This window comes from Rhyacophila brunnea, unplaced genomic scaffold, assembly GCF_057557595.1.
Source record: "Rhyacophila brunnea isolate RB1 unplaced genomic scaffold, BYU_Rbru_1.0 scaffold_17, whole genome shotgun sequence".
In the NCBI taxonomy this organism is placed as follows: Eukaryota; Metazoa; Arthropoda; class Insecta; order Trichoptera; family Rhyacophilidae; genus Rhyacophila; species Rhyacophila brunnea.
In genome coordinates this window covers 23807805-23833306 of record NW_028232827.1, presented here as the reverse complement: position 1 = coordinate 23833306, position 25502 = coordinate 23807805, and the positions used below count along the sequence as shown (strand labels likewise).

At 33.7% G+C, this 25502-nt stretch overlaps 1 protein-coding gene across 4 annotated transcripts in view; it reads left to right on the top strand.

Moving 5' to 3' along the window:
* sog (chordin short gastrulation) overlaps positions 1–25502 on the top strand; it is a 325330-nt gene that overhangs the window by 202785 nt on the left and 97043 nt on the right. For all 4 annotated transcript variants that reach the window (XM_085944183.1, XM_085944185.1, XM_085944186.1 and 1 more), the window contains exon 4: positions 18095–18227. In XM_085944183.1, coding sequence (XP_085800309.1) covers positions 18095–18227 — 133 coding nt within the window. The remainder of the gene's footprint in view (positions 1–18094; positions 18228–25502) is intronic.

The window sequence follows — 25502 nt, the reverse complement described above, 5'->3', positions numbered from 1 at the left end:
TTAGAAATTTATCTCTTGAACACATACTCTCGAGCTCGTCAACCGACCATCATCACAACCTGATTGCGGCTCGGTCTAAGCACGAGCTCATCGTGATACTCTGTACCGATATCTTACTCCGACCCTTGTAACTCGCTGCACTTCGCATCAAGATAATAAACGCTACATTCATCTCCACTACTGCTTCCCATCACCTTCTCCCGCAAGATTCCACACAGTAACATAATATCTTCATAATCAATCATACTGTTTTTTTTTTGTTTATATTTAAGTTGATGCAGATCACTTTGGTCAACGCACTCTAATCCTTTTAATCCTCAGCTCACCAGCTGGTCCATTTTTCATGTTAGTATTACGTGTTCCTCAAAGAACTAAAGTTTTTCGTTTTCCATTTTTATATTGCTGAGTCTCACACATGTTTTCGTAGTTAAAATCCGAAAAATCCAAATTTTTGATAATAATATATATTTCATCGTTTTCATAAATTTAATATATCAGCGAGACACGTCACTGGAAATATGAAATACGATAATGGCGTCACGGCTTAAGTTTGCTTCATAAAGGACGTGTCGAAGGAACTAGTGCTCACTACACTTGAGAGAATATGGAATTGGAACTTGTAACTTGTAAGACGGCGCCAATGGATTAAAAATTTGAATTTCGAATAGTCTGGTCTGTGTATCAAGGATTTTCCGCGCAATTTACGATTAATTGCTATTTTAGACGCCTGGTAGAGATTTTTTTGCAGTAAAAATAAATAGATCGACGATATTTTTATCATCCTTTTGGATATGAAGTGTATTTTTTTATGACTGGAAATGTCTCAGCAGCAGTTGCCCAAGTCTGAGATCGCCATGCACTCAAATCTGCTTTGTCTGAATTGACATGACTTTAAGTTAAGAGTGAGACATAGCAGAGATGAGCACGTAGAGTTAAAAATGTAATAAGTAACAGAAGCTAATAAAAAACTCCCGCAAATTTTCTAAATGCAACGAAATTAGCCATTGTGGTGACCAGGGGCCCGATTTCCTAACTATCGTCTCGTGTGGCACCAGACGATAGTTAGGAAATCGGGCTGCAGGTCGGACGGTCCAATGGGCCCAACAGCTGGTTGTACAATATACTGATTTTTTATTTAGACAATCGTCAATATTGTTAAAATAATTCAACATACTATAATAAAATTTGTATTGCTTAATTATTTTATGGCCCGCCGGTTGCTGAACACAAAAGTATTTGACATATTTCTGCAAATGAAGAAATAAGAAACATTTTTTTAAATTAAAACAGGAAATAGCGTGCCTATATTAAGACAATACTGCAGTGAAACGGCAAATAATTTTCATCTATAGGCGCGACGAAAATTTGAACTCGCTGGCATTCGGAGAGTGAACGTCGAGGTGTGAATACGTCAATTTCTTTCGTGATGGCGACGGGGGTGTTAATTCTTAAATCGTGTAAAAGTGACTAAAAACGTTACCCATTTACTTGAAAAAGAAAACATGCCAATGAATATATTATTATTGTTACTAATAGAACACGTTAAAGTTCCCACCACCACCCGTCATATAGGTATGCACAGCCGTGGATATGCACGGTCGCTTTCTATTACGCTACGTGTCTGAAAGAAGTGATTTTAAGTGCTCATTCCGTCCCGAGACGGAGCCGCACGGGACTGATACTGCAATCATGCACCGTAGTGCTTAAAGAAGAAAGTTAAAACAGAACATTAAATGGACGCATGTTGGATTTATATGACAAATTATATTTCGTTTGGCATGCGTCATTTGCACCCGCTACCCGCAATCCGCGCATCGCCTAGCCACGACCTTTTTAGACCATGCCTCAACTGAGGGTATAGTCTTAATATTTTTGGGTTGCAGTATTGTACAAGTAATTACCTTTTCTACTTTTTAACAAAATGTGAGTTAAAGTTTTTCATTATTTTATTTATTTATTTACATACATTTATTACATACAAGCCATTTACGACCATGATGTTTTTTAGATTAGAAATGAACATGTTATAATACAAAATACCAAGATTTTAAAATAAAAAAAACACAGAACTAGTTATATATCACTGAAAATTCCTATACATATAATTTTAGTACATCATCCGTTGCCATCTTTATCGTGTAAATGGTAAATTTTATTATACTTTTATGACTAAAATGATCACTCTCGGTCCGAACTGAAATGAGACTTAATATTGTCTGAATCTATTGAAGATGGCGTCGGGAGGGAGATTCTCCGATACGATTTAAAAATAAAATCGGAAAATTAATTTTTGAAACAACAAGCCAGAAGACGCCATTTTAACGCGGACACCACAACCATTATTCATTTTCGCGCTATAAAAACTCGCAATAAAAAATTTAAATAACCCAATGATTCGCACAGCATATTTCATATTATTTTTTCTCCGAGTCGTGTGCATACCCTAACGCCAGCGGTGTGACATTAAAAGGGTATACAGTATCAATTATATTTTTACAACCATTTTCAACAATGATTATGAAATCCTTCATAGATCTTCACAGCGACGAACATGGAAGAAACTTCGATCTATACCTACTATGAAAAGCATGGCCCCCACAAAGGGGGGGGGGCTGACAGGGCTCTAGTCTGGGGGCCCGGACTCAGGAAGGGCCTGGCGTGGCATCAAAAATTCTCTCTAATAGTAAAAAAATATTTAAAAGCTATTTTTTTTCAATTATTTCACCTATTTAAAATTATGTGATTGTACGATACAATTTTTAATAATTGTGTATCGATACTCGACAACTCCATAATTCAAATGGATGTATGAATTAAAATAATATACAAAAAAACACCAAATACACACATTCATTTTATCGCGTACAGTGTATGTACACCATTTGGAAAACGCTACTGTAGAAGAGCGTCACACTGCCTTTATCTTTAGCGATAGGTAGGGGGGGCGCCAAAAATGCTAGCCTGGGGGCCCGCTTCAGGATGTGGGGGCCGTGATGAAAAGATACACACAAAAATTGACAATGCTAATAATAAGACATGCTGGCGTGTGGTTTTTTTTCTTCCCTACGTGTATCTGTGTTTTGATCTGATTTTTTCTGCGATATTACAGACAGATAAAGACAAATACTAATATTTTATAAGGATACATATTAGAAAGACAATTTCTTTTTTACTAAGGAATTAAAAGCATCAGAAACCCACGGGAAATCCCTAACTTTAGAATAAAAGTCAGCTCAAAAATCCAAGGGAGTTTTAATTAAAAAAGTATGTATATGTCAAAAAGTGATATTTGTAAAGTCGTTATGCTCGTTATCTCTTTAAACGAAATCTTTATTAAAAATGTGATAATATGATGGTTCCATGACTAAGCAGAACTGTGACAAAACAGAACAGCAATAAACAGAACTATGGCAATTCAGAACAGGAGAACAATAAAACGCAGCCCTCGGGGATTGAAGTATTAAGAAAGCGACGCTTCATGTGACTGGGTCATGTATTCCGGATGTTCATAGCCTCAAGGGTTTCGTCGCCGAGGCCGGCCTTCCCTCACCCTGCAGCGGTGCTACAAAAGCGACTGTAGGTTTGGCATGGCGGGAGGTGTAAGAGCTAGCGATAGACCGAGGAAAATGGCGCGAGCTGTGCTTGCCTTATGCCCCGACGCTAGGGTGTGTCAGGGTGAAAGAAGAAGAAGAAGTAGTCGGCTTTTTTTAAATACGTGGCATTAAACATTTTTTTTTTTTTTTTACTGTATTGCCTAATTATTGGTTTCAAGTTGTAGCTTTGCAAATTCTCGCGGAAGACATTACACGGCTCGCGGTACTTTGTTAGGAATCACTGATCCAAGCAGTTGACGTTTCAAATTGAAATAAAATCAGTAATCTACCACAATAACTGCAATTCACAATATTAACCCACCGTCTAACTATAATATTATGAGGGGTGTGTATAAATAATTCCTGTAAGCGGAAACCCCCCACCCTGAAAAAAATAGAAGAACCTTATTATTTAGTTTTATTTTAGTAATATTTTTTTTTAATCTAATGGCACGCCATTTCCGTAGTGTCCGCGGGAACGACTCACTTTCGTAGACACCGCCTTCGGGAAAATATTACACACCCAATGCAAAACGAACGCACAATATAATATTATCTCGTCTATACCCAGACTCATATTATACCCGAGTATAAATACTCAGACACACATTATAAGAAGTTATATCTGTGGTCATCTGTCTCTCTTTGCGTGATTGTATGGACGAATGAATAATTCCACTATTATTAGATCGGGAATCGAAAAATAGTAGTGTAGTAATAAAAAAGAAAATCTGTTCTGTTTGAAATTCGGACTTTAAATAGTTGCTGTATGTAAATTGGTTGAATAAATTATTGTAGAATTATTGTGGGTCGATTGCCAGATAGATTTTTGTCGATCGCACTAAACGATACCCCATTGATTTTTTTTAAAAGAAAGCATTAATTCGTATATTTATTTCATTAACCTTAGAAAGTCGTTTTCAATTTCTATAGCCGGGACATAAGTCATGAAATTGCATTTTTCGTTTTATTATCGATTCAATAAATCAATATAATTAAATAGTATAATATGTCAAAAGTTGTTTGGAAAATGTTATGTTATAGTTAATTAGCATTTTATTTAAATGTGGTAATTAAATAGTAATTAACTGGTCTGCAATGAATGGGTTAAGAATTTCCAAGATTGATACGAGTGCAACTTCACCAAACTGTTTCGGGTAGCACACGATAAAGGAATGATCGTCCTGTGTAATTTCTACATATTATAGTAATATTATGGTAGTAAAATAAACCCAACTACACAATCGTGTGGGCTATTTTTCCGGAAAAGTGTTTTTTAATTTAATTTTTTAAATATTTTTTCCAATTTCCTATGATACTATTATAAATGAAACCACCATAATAATAAAAAAAAACACAAAAAATCACCGGGACTGGGAGGGATACAGTGAATTGTGACATCACCGGAAATCGAGCTCGGATCGTATGAGAAACCAGTGCTTACACATTTTTTTTTTTTTTAGAATTATTAATAACCATGTCCTTGCTTTTTCGTACAAAGTGGTTGTTAGTAATTTTGAACAATCACAAACTCCCAGGCTTTGAGAGAAACACATAAATGTTTTTGTCATGACCGGGAATCGAACCCAGAACTCTCGGGTGGAAGGCCAGCGCCTTACCCACTGCACCACGAGAGCCGCCTAGTGCTTACACATTGGACTACGTATATCTGGTTTTGAGAAAACTTTCATTCCGCATAGCAAATGATATAAAGTGAATTTACATTAGGTAGATAGGAACACTACAGTATCTCGACCATATTTGTTATGAGTGGACAGAAAAAGTACAGCATTGCCCAGGTCTTTGTTCAACAAATAATTAATGGTAAAAATCATTGAAAGGTGGAGTTGCTTCTTCATAAATTTGCACTACGGCTCTAGGATAAAAATGATGCAATATGTTCTAAAAATATTTTTTACATTACCTATTACCTATTTATTTTCTTAATACTACATTTATATTAATACAAGTGAATATTATTTGATCTAATTTTATGCGAGGTATTCGGGCAAAGAGGCGTATCAGTGTAGTAAATAGTGTAAAAAAAACGTAAAAAGTTATAAAACTTATACTCTGCAAAGAAGTTGTATATTTTAAATAATTATAATATAAAAATACCGGGTTTCATATTTTTTAAACCGGGAATTTCGTGTTTAAAAAATCATGCGGATACCGGTATTGCAAACCCTAGATCACGCTTCACACGTCCTTGAAACGTTCCGTAAGATAGCAAAAAGTATTGTCGGAGTGCACACTCATAATGTAATAATATTTTCTAAGATAAATCATTTGCAGGAATTCTGAGCGCGCATACATTTTCGCGGCGATATTTTTTATTTTCCCGCCAAAGTGCCACAAAAAAGTGACCGGTGACACTTTGACGCGGCGAAATTGGCCGACATTCTTTTGATCTTGATTGTTTATCGTGATAAACTGATGGGAATCGTCGGATTTAGAGGAAAATTCTAGCACTTGTAGGTGATGCAGACGTTGGTATTATGAACGTAATTATTTTTAATGGATTACGAGAGAGACTTTTTTTTAAACAAGCATCAGTGATTTACAACTCGAGGAATTCCTATAAATACTGCAATAAAAATATTATTCACAATGTGTTATCGTATCCTAAGGTATTTACGAGTATTTTTTTTTCTATTTATAATTTTAATTTTGAAAGTCTGGCTCGACGACAAATTGAAACTATGACATCACAGCCAGAGTAAAAAATAAAAACAACGTTTCAGGATCAAAAGAAATCAAAATAATGGAGTAGACCAGGCATGAGCATCAAGTTGACTGTGATCAACTATCCAGTATCTAAACTAACAATGATCTACATTCTACACACACTTTCACTGTCATTATTCAATTTAAACAAATGTACATATTTGGCTAAATTTATGGTAGGTACAATAAAATTAATAAAAAATGATAATTGTTTCCACAAAACCAAAATGCGTTCTCACGGGAAAGAGTAATTCGTCGCTCTGCGATTAATCTGACGTCCATAAATCATGTGAAATGAATCACCTATATTTGAACCATCAATTAAAGTCCTACAAACTTATCTAAAGAACGGTCAAAAATGGAACTACGAACTACCTTAATAAGGACGTCATATTGGAAACGTCAGATTCTGTCCAATTGCGAGTTTTGATTGGGTAGTTTTCGACTGTGGCTCCCCCATCCATTCTTTAGATAAGTTGGTAGGTCTGTAAGAGAATGCTCGATTATGTATTAGCGTTCACGTTCATAGCACTTGCTCCTCTCTTCAGAGCGTTCAAGAAAGACGTTGACTGGATAAAAACGTAGTTTTCAGCCACGACACCTGAATCGGTCATAACGCATGCGCATAAAGTTGGTGTACGAATATTTCAAAGGCAGCCTCTGGCTCACGGCTCACGTCTCAAGTCAGTCATACGTGATGCACATTTGTTTGACAATGCGACTTACACAAATTTAAGTATTTGAGAACGTCAAGGAATTGAATGGTGGCCCTAGCTTGAAGGAGAATGAAAAAGTTCGGTATTTGATTTAAAAGCTTTATTCGTAGTCGCCATTCCAACCCAAATTGTTTGTTTTGATATTGAACACAATTATTCTAGATTTTAATTAGCTTGCATTGAAAACAATGATTGGCCTGTTTTGACGTTTTGCTTTTGTTACGAGTACTTACATGCGTAGCGTGATTATCGATTATATGTTATTGTACATCATTCTCAATAATTATGGGTTACATGCAAGACATTTTCTAATCATGGATACAAAATATTAGAGTAGTTAACAAAATATGACGGCACCCCTCTGCACGCAGTTCAAGCCCCGCTGTCGCTCGTAAAACCGATTTGCGATATGTATCCCGGATGCTTGAATATCATTCTCCCATATGACCAGGGGTTTGAGATCAGTACTGACCTACCCGTTGAAGCAATAAGACGGGTTCTTAACTTAATAATTCTACCCGCACACGCTATGTGTAAAACGTTGTGTAAAACGCACACGCGTTGTGGAGCCGAAGGACGGTTTGTTAGTTGGCACACTAATAATTATTGCTTAAAAAAATCTACTTAATCCTTTTTCAGTTTCAATTTTATAAGGGCATTTCTATTTGCCGTTTATATCGGAAATATACCATCGTAAACACAAATAAACTTAATACATTACTACCACGTTTTATCCTATATAAGATAGCGAAGCATATTATATAAATTAAATATGTTTATTTTACTAGGTGCAGTTGAGAAGAAGTCGTGTTATATGCATATCTAATTATTACGGTTTTATCTTTTAACAAAAATATCAAACGGAACGTGCGCGAAGCTTAATAAGCCTGGTTAAGGTAAGTGCTTTCGGCTGTTTGCAGAAAAATTAAAACAAATGAGCGGCTTAACAAAGAAACATTTTAGACTAAAAAATATTTGTACTTTGAGACTAATTCAGTGTACGATAGTAGTTGTACCTATGTAGAGGCAGTACGGGATATTTTCTAATCAAAAAATCTACCATTTTTAATTGTTTTGTTGGAAAAAGACTGCCCTCTTAATAATATGTAATGATGGTCTTGGATATATAAGATTGTTTATTAAAAAATAGAAACATTTCTGGTTTTAATATTTATTAAGATTCACAGGCATTGTCCTACAATAAATGAGAATAGTAGGTACTTTAAACGATACACAAGATAAGATGACTCGCTCGACCCAATGAGTAGATGAACTTCTCAAATGATTAGTTCACTTCAGATGTGTATCGTATTTGACAACTAGATAACCACACTTAGCACTAGAAACGGATCTCAATAATAGGGTGCTTAATCTCAAAATAGAGGACCTTTATGATCGTAAGGGTCAGAGTTAAACAGACCAAGCTGAAGCTGAGATTGTGAGTGAAGATTACGAAGTGAACATAGGGTTAAATCCTATTCCGTCTGCATAACGCTTGCGATTTCCAGGCAAGTGAGCAGTCTCTTTTCGGAGTCGTGTCCGCCACAAGATTAATTTTTTGACACTTGAATTTTGAGAATATATAGAAAAAAATATTTGAAATATAGATTACTTTCTTACCCTATCTGGCATAATTTCGTGAATGGTAGTTGACAACACTGATAACAGTACGTCTTGTCATTCTTTTAAACTATTTATTCACACACAAAGTCCTTGGCCAGGATGTCATAATTCGACAAGCGTCTCCTGCGTCTCCACATTGAAACATGTGGCATTTGCGTTCACTATAGGTACTAATCTTACACTATCTGTTGGTACTACTGGATTGAATTATTATAGAATATGAGATGCGGTAAGTAGCCTTTGTGGTTAGCTCAATCGACCGTATCATATTTTATTTTATGTACCTAAGTACCCAAACGCGTAAAAAATATTTCTCTATAGAAAATATTGGAAAATTAAATCGTTTGACATTGAAACATATTATATTGTAATCGTGGTATGAATAAGTTGTAAAATAAAAGGGAATTAATATAAATTATGGAGTGCAAGTCTGGGTAGGTAGTGATGGGCATTGATAATTAATATGAAATGGTTCCCTAACTCAATAATTTCCAAACATTTTCTTTGCGTGTCTAAATATTTACAATGGAATCTAAAAAATAGAAATTTGTGGAATGGGTGAGTCTTCTGTAGGTACTCCACACAGTTTCTGAAAGCTTGTAATCAAACTAAACATAGCTACCAAGTGTAACCCTTGAGTAGACTGAAAATGCCTTGAAATATTATTTTTAGTTTCCGATAACCTTATAGATAGATCCTTAGTTGCCACAGGTGAAAAAAATCCAAATTTTAATAATATCAAAATTCCGTAATTCACATCCAAGCCACACGGGATGCTACTGCAGCTACCCCCATTTCTCTTATCTTCAGCAGTTGTTAATACGACTGAATTCATTAATGTTTGTTCCATCTGTTCCTAGTTAGAAAAATTCTCGTCTCCAATAGAATTAGCAGTAGTTTAATAATAACTTTGATGCGATATCTTGACCTAAACAAGGTCATCTTTCTTAATATGCATTCCATTGCTTAAACGCAGGTCACTCTAAACATTAGTTTTAGCCTATTACCAAAAAGGTATCAAGATGTACCTACCTACATTTTGAGTGAGCTTTTCCGAATTTTCGCGGAGCCCCAGATTTCCGCAGAACTCCTGTGAGGAATTACTGCTTTATGCTATAAAACCCCCAAAGTAGCTAAAGAAATATAGTATATACCTATTTGAGAAGATAATAACATCGTCTTGTTCAAATATACCTATAACAATATGTTTTCTATATAGATTCAGATGCAGAGATTTTCTTTCTACTTAAATAGTAAAAAAACAAGAATCATGACATTTTGACGAGATTCCAGACATCTCGTTATTTTTCTAGAATTCTCGATGATAATCTTCAGTTGCGAGCCCTTAGTAAAAATATTACTAATAGCTTTAGGTAAATTATCATTGCATGTACATTGTACAATTTAATCTTACTTGCAGTCTGCAACTTTCTACGGCGGCCGCATGACTCTGCGACCGTTGCCCATATTAAGGCTTGCAGTCTCGCCTCGAATGCAGTTGGGGGCAATAGTTGCATATAAGGAGACGTCAGGCGAATGCAATTCTGAAGCTGATGCACCGTTCTGTCGACCGGCATAACGATTCACTAGCATCTGGTTACCTCGCAGTAGTTTTTTTTGTTAGAAATCGCGGGTGAATCGATTGATGTTTGACGTAATTATTAATATAAAAAAAACACTATTGCGATTATGCTGTAGGTAATTTACTTTGTAAATTTTCAATAATAGTAATTGAAAGTAGATATGTAATAGTTGCAAATATACAATCGTTTATTCAAAGATATTCACTTAAATTTATTTACATGCGGTCTCGCTACATCCTACCTGATGTTGTACGGCTATCTTCTACGAGAGGGACCCACTGTCTGAGTGCCTACTGAGGTTCTTCCATAAATTTCAAAGAGAGGTTGAGGTCATCTGCATCGAACAACGTGACTAGCCCATCCAAGTCATTGTCACCAAGATATTCACTATATTGATTGGAGAGCTCAGCGTAAGTATGGATGCACCGTCTAGCTGCACAATCATCATGCATCTATATCTGTGCCGATGTCTCTCTCTATGATCGGTTATAGTCAGCATTTATTCGTTATTTTGATATCCACACATTTCCTCAAGGATGAACTTAAATACCGAGTGTCTATCGAGGTTCCTTCATAAACCACACGAAGACTTCTAGATATAGTGTATCTATCAACGCGACTTTACTCATTACAACGTTTTTCTTAGCTCCTATTCTTATTTGTCCGGTACAAATCTTGCAATCGATTTTTAACTAGCTTCCCGACTAGTTCGACATTTGAAACTTTTAGAATATATCAGAACACGATGCCAATGCATTTTTCTTTTTTAATACTTTTAGCCATCTTTAAGTAGAATTGAATTCATTTTCAGTTAATTCTGTTTTGTATGAAAAGTTATTTCGACACCATTATCGGTTGCTAGGGGTCTGGAGTCCTAGCAACTAAATTATTAATATATACGTGCGTTACTATGGAAATCAATATGACATGTCAAGTACAAATTTTTTTGATCGTTTAAGCTAGTCAAGTCAAGTTTATATGGTTTAACAGAATTTAAAAACGTTGTATATAAAAAGTTCTTTTTATCTTGTAATTATTTTACAATAATGTCAGCTTTCTAATTTCTATTTTGGTCTTTTACATTCTCGACATTCATTACGTTGTCTTTCCAGCTGATACAAAGCATGCATCTGTACAGCCACTTTTTTAAAGCTTCAAGTTTCCTAAAAGTTGTTTCTGTGAGTTTCTATATATTCCACGATTAAGTCCCAGGATTAAGTCGTGGCGTGGCTATGTAGCATTTCCCTCAGTCGTCTTTAAGCCAAACTGGCTTTCTTAACTCAGCATTTCAGTTCAATGGTATGTGTTATCATCCAGTGTATATATAACCTAAGTATATAATGAAGTGCGTGTCCGAAAACTTGCACGTATGCAGTTTGCCGTATCACACTCAACCGTGAAATATTGTATCGGAAATATATGGCCGTATATTAAAGACCGTCCAACCTCTTTGGGTCGTATAGTACTGACATAAAATTCATGTCTAAATAAAACATGGTTCTTGTCGGTTTACAGTTTACAGGAAGCCAGCAGCAAACAAATTTTGAAAATAGCCGATATACTGTTATTTGTTAGGTTAGGTTTTCATTCTTGAATTTTGCCAAAATCAGCTATGAAAATTAAATTAATGTTCATATTGAATCTAATATTAGAGACCGTCATCTCATTCCGATAAGAAAGCTCACTGTGAACTGTGCCACGGTGAAATGTTTGACGTACAATTCGCATGTAACCAATGATGTGTCCCTGTCTGAATTTTATATTTTTAATTACAAATAACTTCTAAAATATATACTAAAGCTTACGTCAAAATTTCTAGTGGTAAGTTTTATAGTTAACTTTACTGTTGTTTTTGATCGTTCCGTTAAAAAATGATATAATGCAATTTATTACACAATTTATTATATCTAATCATGTAAACATTAAACGAAGAATGTCAATAAACACTTTTCTGGCGCCTCGTGTCGATTACGAGCGAATTTACACAGCGCTAAGTGAAAAAAGAAAATTTACTCAGTTTTACTATGCGTACCTGTATATAAGTAGACTTTTTTTTTTTTTTTTTAAATTTTACTATCGAATAAAAACGCTTTGAAAATAAAAATATACGAGCGTGTTTAATAGGGAAAGAGGTGATGACTGTCATACTTCACACGCTGATAATATATATGGACGTCGGGGCGCATCGTTTCGAGAAAATACGCCGAAGTTAATGTAGTGTATAATAAAATTGCCAGTCGGGTTATTAATTTTTTTATTTGCGAATCAGTCGTAACTCTTGACTTGTTCTGTGCCTTGCTCTGAAAATGCATTAAAATATTATTTTGCCGGTCGATATGAGAGATGTCTAATCATAGTTTGATTCTGATACATCCTTTAGAATAATATTATGCTGTGTAACAAAACTGAACGATTATACACTTTGGTCGTAAATGTTATATATTATATTGAAAAACTTAGGTAAATAAAATAATATACTGTAATAAATGTGACAACTCAATTAAAGGAATATATGTAATTGTAACACAATGCTAATGAATTTACACAACGACTGTCTTAGAAGTAGGGAGAGTAAGTAAGTACTTGACGTCACTAATCTAGAGCTAGAAGCTAGAGCCCTGTCAGCCCCCCTTGCGGGAGCCATGATTGCCACTGAGCACCGCGATTTCCTAACTATCGACTCGTGTGGCACCAGACGACATGACGTAATTGTGACGTCAGCCAATACACGCTCGAGGCTTGCCGCCCAGCGCACAGTGCTCACCATAGATATTATTACGATGAAACACCTATATGTGTATGATGACAATGAATAGCGTCACTGTCTGAGTAGCTTTATTTTCTCGAATGCTATTATCACTCCGGTAGTACGTCACAATGATGTCATATGACGTCATGTCGACCGGGCAGCTGGCACTCGCAAGTTCTAACATAGGGGGCCTGGCAAGTCTTTCTGGATAACATCGAACCTCTATCTATATATTATGAAGCGATGTGTCGAAGTGTGACCGTCCATATAATTATATCAAGTGACCCATTATAAACGTTACATTTTGATCAATCTGACGACGTCATGTTCATTTTGGTAAACGCTGGAGTTGATTTTCTTGTTTCTGAAATGCAGCACAAACTGGTAGATTATTAATTATTAACGTTTTATAGAGGGTTTAATAAGTTTAATGTATAACAGGGATACACTTTGAATGCATGCTTACTTAAGCTACACTGCGTGCCGTTGGCTTTGATAAAACTAGAAATAAAGTAGGTACTAAAAGTAAATAATATTTCTAAGTAAATTATAATTTGGTTAGAGCCAGACGTTTGTTAGTTAGTTAGTCAGTAGGAATGTAATGTCATTTACCTTAATTGATGACAAAGCAGATTGCCTTCTGAGAATTTAAAGGACATAAGGTAAAACTCCTTGAAATAAAACAATTCGCATGCATCATAGACGAATCGACAGCGTTCACCCGGAAAGTTAAAGACGTGAGTTGAGTCCGACTTGGTAATTTTTTTTCTAGTGTGTCAAAAATATGTTGTTTTTTTTTAAATCTCAAATTTGGATTTAAGAGTAAGAACCAAGCAAAATATGATATTAATAAAAATCATCTATGGCCAGTTTAATCGCCTAAGTATAATATAGAACGTGTTAAAAGTAACCATCTTGACGGTTTTGATCTTTTATTGGCAACACTGGGTCCGCACATAAATTTTCCCGCCATTTTTTCAAAAATTCTGCGCAGAACTCAGGACGCGACCTCGGCTGCGTAGATAAAGGTCATCTCGCAATGAGTATAATAATATAATATAGCTAAACGGTCATCAAAATATACGCGATATTTTTGTTTTAATTTCAATTGATTGTTCAGAATCAACAAACGGTGCATTCTGTTTTTTTATTCGCAAAATTTATCGCGTCGGACACAATCACTATGGTAGTTGCAGATAATAAATACTGCGAATATTTTTTATTACATTTTACATTATTTAGATTTATATGGTTATGTAAAGATTATTAATTATACTGACCAGGTGCACTTATTAATGTAAAAACAGTAGGAGAACATGAACATTTTTAAAGTGCGGTAATTTAGTTTTATTAACAATAAAAACATATATGTACGCAAATCAAACCAACGTTTTGTTCAATAGCACCTGTCCTGATCCAGATTTACCCCTGATTAGCGACGTTAAAACATTGAGTGTCGACAGCTTCAGAAACCTCACGGGGGATGGCATTTTGCAAAGAGAGCTCGTTATCCGAATGGGAATGGCTGGAGCAAACATTCAACTAGATGCGGACTGTATGGGACCCACGAGTCACGACTGTACTGTACTCGGTTAAAAACAAATGCCGCATATTCTGAAAGTAAGAGTATAATACGCTTAATAACTTTACACTTTTTACTACACTGATACGTCTCTTTGCCTGATTACGTTGCATAAAATTCAAATATCAAATAATAATATAGAATATTTTACATCATTGTCAGCCGGAGTCCAAAGTTATGAAATGGCAACTCTACTGCATACTGCTTTACGGTACACTTCATGTAGGGATTGCAATACCGGTATTTCAAAACCGGTATTCAATTATTAATCGATACCGAAATACCGGTTTCAAAAATAAAAAATTCCAGTATTTTCGGTATTAAGAAAGCATACACATTTATGTTTTGTGAAAATGAATTTAATGTTATTTTTCATTTACTACTAACTCTATTGTATATTAAATTTAGTGTATAAGTTTTATCCTGCCAACATACAGTTAATATAATATTGACTGAAACCAACTAAAGTTAAATAACATTAAAACAAAATCAGTCATATTATATACTTACAGAATTGTCGCGATGAATTAACATAACGAAGAAGAAAACATTCGTGGTATTTTTTTTTCAATTATCCTATAACTTTACTATTATCCAGCTTGATAATATAATCCCAACATACGTTGAATTTGAGAGAGATTTTCCTCTACCCGGACTTATAGTATTTTGTAAAAATTAGCAGTTTTAAAATATTATGATCTATACCTATATCTACATATTGATAAAAGTCAACATAGTAAATGTAAGTAGGTAATTTAGGTTGCTGTACATGGTGTTTTAAATAAATTTTAATAGTTATATTAAATAATATGTACTTCTTTTTGTATGACATGTTTTGACGAAAACCGGTATTCAATAAGAAATACCGAAATACCGGTATTGATATATTCATTCGGTATTGCAATCCCTAGCTTCATGGAACTTTACCAAGACTTACGACTAAAGAACGAAGTATTATAACCCCTAGAGACATATTTTAGGAAGTCGATATATTTTTTCAAATTAAAGTTACGTACATAGACATTTATTTTATTTGTTATTTCAATTAACCTTCAGAAATATTACCACGATCAAACGATTAGTAAAGTACAACACTAGACTAAAATGCTAATACAGACAGATATTTACTTGAGATAACAGTCGTTTTTGAGAAGTTTTCCAATAAAAATTAATCGAAGTCTCAGACGGCATTAGCATTGCGAGTAAGTATCAAACTTTTGTTTCCTTATTGCGATCACGACATCGATGTCAATTATTGGGATCAGCCGGTAATCTGGCGAGTTTACACCGGGAGAGTGACTTCGACAAGTTGCTAAATAGCTAAATATAACTGGTTGCATGTAAATTGTACGTATTCACCGTGAGATGGCCATATAGCACTGAGGTCAAAAAAAATATGCATTATTCGTGGCGCATTACAGACAGTAATGTTACAATTTTATTAGATTCAATAAGAATATTATTTTGATATTAATTAGTATAAAACATCTGGTAATAATAATGTTTACATTATAATCTGATATTTGATAGGTACGACTTGATACTTACGAGCACCTACTTTCTAACCAACTTTTCTAATTTACTTACCTACCTATTTTCTTCTGTCTAATTATATTACGTATTTTTAACTGTTTTATTGAGACTTGAATTGAATCTCAATACTATACAGCCATTTATTTCCGAAACAACGGTTCATGATAAACTATGATACGGTATACTGCAATTGTCACTAAAATTTTATTGAACGGAATTATTAACATAATTTTAGGTCCGACGATCACTACTACATGGTGTAGATTTTGGGTAACTTACACGTCACTATATTCATTCAACTGTATGACCTAAGTTCCTGTTTCCAAAATTACAGTTTACTCTGATGTGGACATATTTTCTTTATTGTATTATTTTTTCCATTTAATTTTATGAATATGTCGATAAGATTATAAGCAATGGTACTTACTGTCGAAACCATGAAATGTTTGTTAATAAAATCTATGAACCAGAAAATGTAAGTTACTTAGTGTACTTACTTCACAATTCTTACCGGAGCACAAACCTCGTGATGCCATCGGAATTTTGAATTTTAAGGCAGGACCAAGTGGTGATTATCCATTACTTCACATTAAGTTTTAAAATATCGTCGACTTTTACTAGTCCCCGCTTCGTATAGCATAGTATTAAGTATGTTTGAAACATGTTTAGCCAACTAACCTTATTCATTACAATATACCTACTCATATCTTAATAAAAACCATCAACTGAGTAACAGGGTTCAGTGGGCCCATTTTAGAAACTCTGCTCTATAGAATTTCCCTGAATTCAATTACGACAAAAACAGCTGTTCATGTAGGATGTAACTGTCCTTGTGTAAACTTAGTTCAACGTATGTCGGCCATCTTGTGAGGCAGCCACGTAATGGCGTTTGGCGCCAATATCGCTGGATAACCTCTGGCCGACGCGGTCAGAGATATTTCTCCCATATACAGGCAACACTTTCTAATCCGCATCGGATCAGTCGATAATACGAACACGGCTCGACGGGGTTCGATTATTTTTTATGCGTATCTACTAGTCTTGATTCGCATTTGCAATCGTATTTATATCATCATAATTGTGGCAATCATGTCAAAAGAGCGGTAATGCGTGATTCCATTTTTGAATTTAGCATTGCCTGGTAAATGTTTTAAACCTGTGGGAATTGTCTATAACCTAGGTCAATCAGTGGTATAATACAATATTACCTACCTATCTACTGAAACATGTTGCTTTTAATTAGTTGATAAGGGTGTTCGCAAAAAAATTTTTAAACACTGTATTTATTTGACCGATACACATAGTGACTCAATGACAAAAAACGTAGATACTACTCAAGTTATTACCAGATATTGAAGAAAAATCTTCATATAGTAATGTATAATAATAGAACTATTATATAAATATGATAATGACGTTGAAAAATGTTATTAAAGTTAATGAATACATTGGCTGGAAATCAATGAGTATTGAAGACTCAATTTACATACGCTAAGAGAGTATTTGACTATTGATTTCAACAATTTCGACAGTAAAGTTGGTTACATTCTGATTCTGTAAATACCGTTTCATTGTATCAAATTCAGACCCGTTTGTTAGTTAAATAAAATTAAGCCGAACATGTATTGCAAAGTTTGTTATATTCACAATACCTATGTCGGCAAAAAGAAAATATTTCATTCGCAGTCCTAAATGTGCTTGGCGGTTTTTTGAAAGTCTAAAAATGGCGAAATATAGAGGAACCGACTTTGAAACTAAAAGCCTTTTTTTGCCAAAGCCGTAAGTACTGGGATAAAAATGTCTTAAGTTAGTATAAGTACAAAACGTTTTTTAATCAAGTAACCATTATTATTCATAAACAATCACGTATATAACGTTCATCTTACTTTATTACAGCAGTTCAGGTCAATCTTTTTAGTACCTCCTTATACACCAATTACACTGTTTTAATAGTTAAATTATTGAAGGTCTTATTATTTTTATTTCAGGTGCACAAAAAGAAAAAAATTGTGGCTAAGGTCCAGTGCAGAAATATCAAGAATGATTGTCCGAAGCCAACATGCGACGAGCCAATTCTTCACCCTGGACGATGCTGCAAAACATGTCCGGGAGATGTTTACAGTAAGTCTTTCATGAAATAATAAATAATTAATAGCAGTTAGCTAAGAGTACAAAAGTTACAGGGTAGATCTTTCATCCATTAAACTTCGATGGCGTCCTCTTAATTGGATTTCTGTCGGATGGTCTAACTAAATCTTTCTTCGAATACTTGATTAATTACTTGATGCAAAATACAAAAAAAAACATTATTACTTGTAATTAGGGTTGCCAACTGTTCCGGTTTGCCGGGATTGTCTGGTAATTAAAGTACTTGTCTAGGATCCCGGTTAGAGCTTACCGGTACGCAAAATATCCTGAAAAATAATAAAAACATTTTTTTTTAATTTGAAAAATAATCATTTTTTAGATATCATCAATGAGATTGTCAATAAAAAAAATATATAATATGCTAAAAAGCTCTAAACTTTGATTCTGAACGGAATATTTTACATTTTCTACTGAAAAATCTTTTGACTGAATCAGCTAAAAGGACAAATTCTTGAATTCGAGAATTCTGAAATACATATCAATAAATAAAAAAATCGAATAAACACAAGCTGTAACAGTTATGACTGATGTTTTAGTTCAAAATAATGTTGAATCATATTATGTGTACGTAATTAGTAATTGTGTTTTGGTAGAATTTTCTAAAATATCGCAACCCTACTTGTAACTTCTTGTTACTTAAATTGAAAAATATAGCAAATCCTTCGAAGTTATTAAGTTATATAATATAATATAGCTGTAGAAATTATAATAAAAAAATCATTTCATTATTATTTTACGGTAAATTTATTTACATATTATCAACGACTGATAAACAATAATTAATATCGGAATTCCGAATCGAAGAGTTGCTTTGGTACAAGCAAAGTCTCCCGCGATGTTTTCGATACAAAGTTGCCATTGCAATACGTATTGACATGTCTGTTAATGATAATTATTATTTGCTCTTGCAATCTGCTCGTTTAAAAACAGGCTTTGCGGTTGACATACAATAAGACCCGCACTTCTGCCATACCATAGACAACTCTGTATTATTACCACTTTATTCTATACTGACCATCGACAACGTAATACCTACTGATGATTATTATAATTCGAGTATTTATAGGTATTTTCAATAGATACTTTATTTAAATGAACTGAACTGAACCGTTATTGATAAAACTTGCACACCTTAAAGGCTACATTATTGGTGTACATAATATAGTAGCGTCATCTTCTTTTATTCATCTGTGTTTAACCAAGTTTAGGTGGACGATTTCATTTTTAAAAAAGTTTTACGTAGCTCATTTAGTGTACTAATATGTAGATATTTTTTGACGATGTTTCTATGTACCTACTCTGCTTATTATTATTAATACTGTTACACGTTTTATTTGTTTCCCCCCCCCCCCATATTGTTAATGTAATTAATTAATAGATAAGTGATAAAATACGTAAATTGTACATCACTATTTTTTTAATCCCAAATACCGGGATTACAAATTTTTGGGTCCTTGAATTATTGGCAATTACAGAGTTATTATTTAAAAAAAAAGATGTAATTTTTATATATATATATATTTTTTAAATCTCACACAATAACCATTAAACTCTCTAAATCTAAATTGTGATATTAATATACATTCTAAAATTATCAACTATCAGAATGCTAGTGAATGGAAAGATTTGTATAAATGTTTCTATGTTATTGCTCGTAGGTATTAATTCGTATTACGTCGGTATCACATATAAAGGTAAAGAATGGGAAAAATAAATTCCATTATTTTATAATTCTAAAAACTCCAGATTGAAAAATACTAATTCCCCGTTATCTATATATACATCAAATTGATAAAAATGTTGATTAGTATAATTATTATCAATTCAAATTTGTTCTGCTAGTATAAATAAAAAGTAAGTGAATGTGTGAATTGTTCATTTGAATTAAAGAAATAGTTTATTGTAAATTGTTAGCATGTTCAAGTAGACGTTATAACTAAAAATATTGACGAGAGCCGGACGTCGGTTAGTAATCTTGATTTAATACACAAAAACCGATAGTTAATGATAACGCAATTTGATAAGCATTTAATTTATAACCTACTAGTTTAAATTATCGTTATTAGAATAGAGTCTCGTAGCATAATGTTCAATAAAAAGTAAGTTTTAAGTCATCTTTAACAATAAACATTATATATATTCAAAAATATACAATGTGATGGTTTGTTTAAAGACTCAAAACACAATTTGTATCGTACCTAAATTTGTTTTGATTATTACGTTAAAATATCAAACAGCTTTATTAATGGTTATATATTCTATAACAAGGCACTAATTTAGTGGGTAGGTACGCCAAATCGAAAGGCTTGTTAGAATACCGACGCCATCCGTCTGCCGGCGGCGTCGCAGGAATGGCGAGAGGCGTCGGTACATTCCTCGGGGCGTTCGTTGCCCCCCGCATTCGCAAATAGACGCGCCGCGACGCTTCTCCACCTGTATGGGTTATATACAGTTACTCAGTGTTTATCAACACGGAAGGCCTGTGTATATTTCCGCAACCGATAATGTTTTTGATGGCATGCATAACTTTGAATGCCATACTTAAATATGACCGACATCAATATTTTCAGAAACATTGTTTGCGCAGTAGCAAGTAAACGGACACATGTTATTAAACTCATAAAAAGAATAATCAATTATTACCAAGTTTTAAATGTAAACATATCTATTATGTAAAGAAAGGTAAATTACCATTTACGCTCTACATGGAGTGTATACATGAGCACAAAAGAAAGAACAAACGCAGTGCTTTATTTAATACTTAAATCATCAGTTGAGAATTTTCCACGCTGAATGTTGATTAAAATTATTAATTTAAATTAATCACAATATAAAAATATTGTGTTTGTTTCAATTATTAATACAACGTATTTCCACCAGAAACAGTTTAATATGAATGTTATGCTTGTTATATAATTTTTATTTACTTTCTACATTTTTGTGAAACATACTTGCACAAAAATGTGGAAAAGTACCTTTTATAAATAAAATAATTTTTAACGAGCATCATACTCTTGATAAATTCCAATATTAATATAATGTTCACATGGCCAATTTATTGCTGTATAAAGAACTCCCAAACATCATGCCAGAATATTTAAAGAATGCGATATTTATAAATTATAAAATTAAATGTACTTATAACAAAACTAGTAAGAGTTAACAACTCACCGCCAAACCCAGGTGTCAGTACCGTTTCACACAAGACACCAGTGTCTCGAGACCCTGCTTTTACACATAAATGAATGGGCGCATTCATACGGCGACACTATTATCTCGTATTCATTTACATAATAATATGTAATATTATGTATATGCAGTGTCCAGCTACTCGACACTGCAGTGGCAATTAATTATTGCAGCCACTGAATAGCTAATGTGTCTCCGACGTCAGAGCCAAAGTTAGACGTCCACGAAACCAACGAGCCTAATGGATGACTGTTGAAAATTTTCTTTCAAATATGGAATTGGTGCTGTAATTATTGATAGCGGCAATCTAACTGGTCCTCAAGTAAGCTCAACAACATAAATGCTGCTAAAAATGGAACCGAAAATTTCGCCTTGGGTCGCCTGTCAGATCGGTAGTGCTAATAAAAACATATAGTATAATAATTGATAAACAAACTAAAGAAAGTAATACTAGACAGTAACACAAAGTTTAGTGTGAGTTACCGTATTCTTTGCAATATAGTGCTTCTGTTTTGTGTGTTGTTATAATATGAATATATATCAAAATCATTAATCAGTTTAATTAATTTATATCTTGGCAAGCATTGGATTGAGAATCACTGTTAATTAGTATGTGTGTCTTTAATAATGGTAGCAGTGTGAGAGATTTGAGATTTCGCACTCTGCGTAAGTGCGTACGTGTGTGTGAGGTTTTTTTTTTATCCACGCGCGGTCGCCGACCGAAACAAGATTGACAACCATCGGATTTTGAACGGACTTTATTATCAATGAATCAATTTTTCAACGTGTGCACCAAATTTTCCTACCTATAGTCATTCTACGGTTAATTCTCAAGCAATGGTTGTTATTCTCCCATACTACGTATACCGTATGAACGAAAAACTAACCGGTCGAATAAATTCGTATCAATTAAATACGCGAACAAGACAGAGTAGCTGCATTAAACGAGATGTGCATATTTATATTATTGTAAATAAGCGTCAACTAACTAGAATAATCAGTGGTGCGTTTTTTGAGATGACGCAGTCGATTCGTCAGAAGATTTAAAAGGAGGCCTCGAAATGGTTCATACAAGTCACATAATTATTATACAATTATACAAATTACGTTTAAAATAATATTCAAAGGGTAACATAATCCCTGCAGCTGGCGTCAAAAAAACCTATAACATGACCAATCAAATAGACGCGTCATTGTACAAAAAAAACCCCACTAATATTTGTTATACTGTGTTACACTGTCACTGGGAAAGAGATGCGATGCTATTTTATTTTTACTATGTACGTTGGTAGTTAGAATTTAGGTGTAGTTGTATTTTATTTTATAGTCTTTATGACCGCCGCTGAGAATAATTGCAATACTTGCAATAAAAAAAATAGGGATGCTAGTATTCGCGATGGGTGTATTTGTAAAATTAACCACTAGTATAGCAACAATTAAATTACTCAATGTTCATTTTAGTGATTTATTTATATGTATTCAATTACTTTAAATAATATATGAAAGTTATTGATTAAATGGGCAGCTCTTTTGATAACATTGATCTTGATTTGTCATTGTTTTGCTCTCTGTCTATGCATAGCGTTTGTAATTATTTAGATTTATATAATCATCGGTAATTTGTGCACCTGGCTCTTAGAAAAGGTATACGTGTTTAAAACATACTACAAATATATTATAATTAAAATTAAAAAAATGTTTTTCACTAAATAAATCTCCGTCTGATTCGCTCTGTATAAAATGGCGAAATGAATAAACTAAGAAGGGTTGAGTTTTTTTTTTGTTTGAGACGAGTATTCTTATAATATAAAGATGTCATCCTGAATATTTTGAAAACTAAATACTAAAACCGGAAAGTTGTTTTTCCATAGTACATAGCATGATAGAGTGTCAGTACATGGTACCATATTTGCCGACCACGCATTGGTACACTTACTTAACGGGTGTTTTTTTCTTCTAGAGTTTTTTCATTCATGGCGAGCTTTCTTCTTTGTTTTTTCGCGAATTTTCGCAACGCAGACGATCAAAACATAAAAAGCTCCGCAGGAAAGCTTCCGCGAGGAATTAGCTTTTAACACTTGACGTGCGCTTACACGATTAGCAGTAAAAAATGACACTGTACGCAAGCCAAAGTAAACATTCAATATAAACTATACCTAGTATTTTGTTTTACATTATGAAATCAATATTTCTGTTTCTATAAAAAAAGTAGATAAGACTACTTGAATTATTATTTTAATATGCTGCAATATACCTAATAGGACATTATTGTGTTTTCTTTATCCAGGGGTAGACAGATATTACTATATGAATTTCTTCTCACGATATGTATATATGTAATGTAATTACTAATATTTTGTTTCAATACGTTTGTCAGACTTCAATCAAGGTATTATTTAAAGAGATTATACTATTTATTAGGTGGTCGTACTTATATATTTTTAATCTGTTATTTTTTAATATTGTAACATATAGTATAATATTATATTCTTTTTAACGCTAGGCCTAGATGCCCAATGACAGTAGTGTAGTTTAACAGTAGTGTAGTTTAACAGTAGTGTATTTATAAGTGAAATAATCACAAACACATACATACACCCAGGCTTTGAGAAAATCTCATATGTATATATATATATTGTGCCCTCACCGGGTCGAACCGGAGCTCCCGGATGAAAAACCAGCGTCATACGTAATGCACCACGTATAACGTCACTTGCTGGCGATTTTACAACGTTTTAGAATGTTTGAATTTTTAGTCATAAAACAAATATACACCCAGGCGCTTTGAAATGGCGTCGATTTGTCGCGTGTTATCTGGCGTTACTGTAGATATATTATTGTAACATATGAGACACTGTCTGTCATTGTTATGCTTTTATTTTGTAATAATAGTTTCCGAAACTAGTAGCTGGTAGAGGCGTCTGGTAAAAAATAATAAGTGTCAACGGGTTGGAGTGTTGGTCGACTTCGACTTCGTCGAAAAAAAGCCGTTACTACCTACTTAATGTTTATCTTGTAAACCTCATAAATACTTAATTATAATTAATAGCCCTTTTTATTTATATTTTTGTTTTAAATATAAATTTGAAGTTCAAAAAATGAAAACTCTATTCAAAGTGAAAACAATTCCTGGTGATTAAAATTTTCTGTTGTATGCACATGATTTATAAGGTTATCGCGTATTGATTTTTGAAATTATTAGACATGTACCTACAGTGCGAGTTTAAGAATTTTACACAGATATTGATAAACATTAATATTTGATATTTACTCGTAATTAAAATCTCATTTTCATCATAAATATGATTACATATTAGTACTGTTTTATACACACTAGTTATGAATAATCATAATCTAGAATACCACTGGTAGGTATCTTCTGACACAACTTTTGAGATTTTACTGCTCGATCTAATGAAAATCAAAAATAAAAGCACTCGCAGATGCAATGCGAATATTCTCATCTCAATATTATCATTCGAAAAGAGCTGATCTCGTTAAAAAGTGTAAAATAATCCGGGATCATAAAGAGTTAAGTGCATGCAGACACAGTCACACCAGGAATAGAATCCAACGTCCGCGCTTGGCATCCGCTATTTTGGTAAGCCTTACACACTTCGACTCGGTTACCTACCTACTCATCCGATGCAATTCGAGCTCTGTACTTTAGGATTTTATTTGAAATTCGCACCAATGAAGCGACAAATGTCAACAATATTTCCTTAAAGCTGGCACGTCGTGGCATATTCCGATTCAATTTCCTATTTGTATACACACTATTCTTCATTAGTCAAAAAATAACGTAAAGGTGATTTGATTATTATCGCTTTGATATAATCAGAACGATGGTCGGGCGATAATGGGTCTCCTTATAATTAAGTTATGATGTTATCGGTATCGGGTTCGAATCCCGGAAAATGGAAAATTAACATACTTATCCTTTTATCAATAATTGCTTTGTCCTAATAGGTTGTAGGTTGAAGGTATTCTATACACTAAACGGTTATCGGTGGCTATCTCTAATTCATAATACGGCGAAAATTTAGGTTGGTAGACATG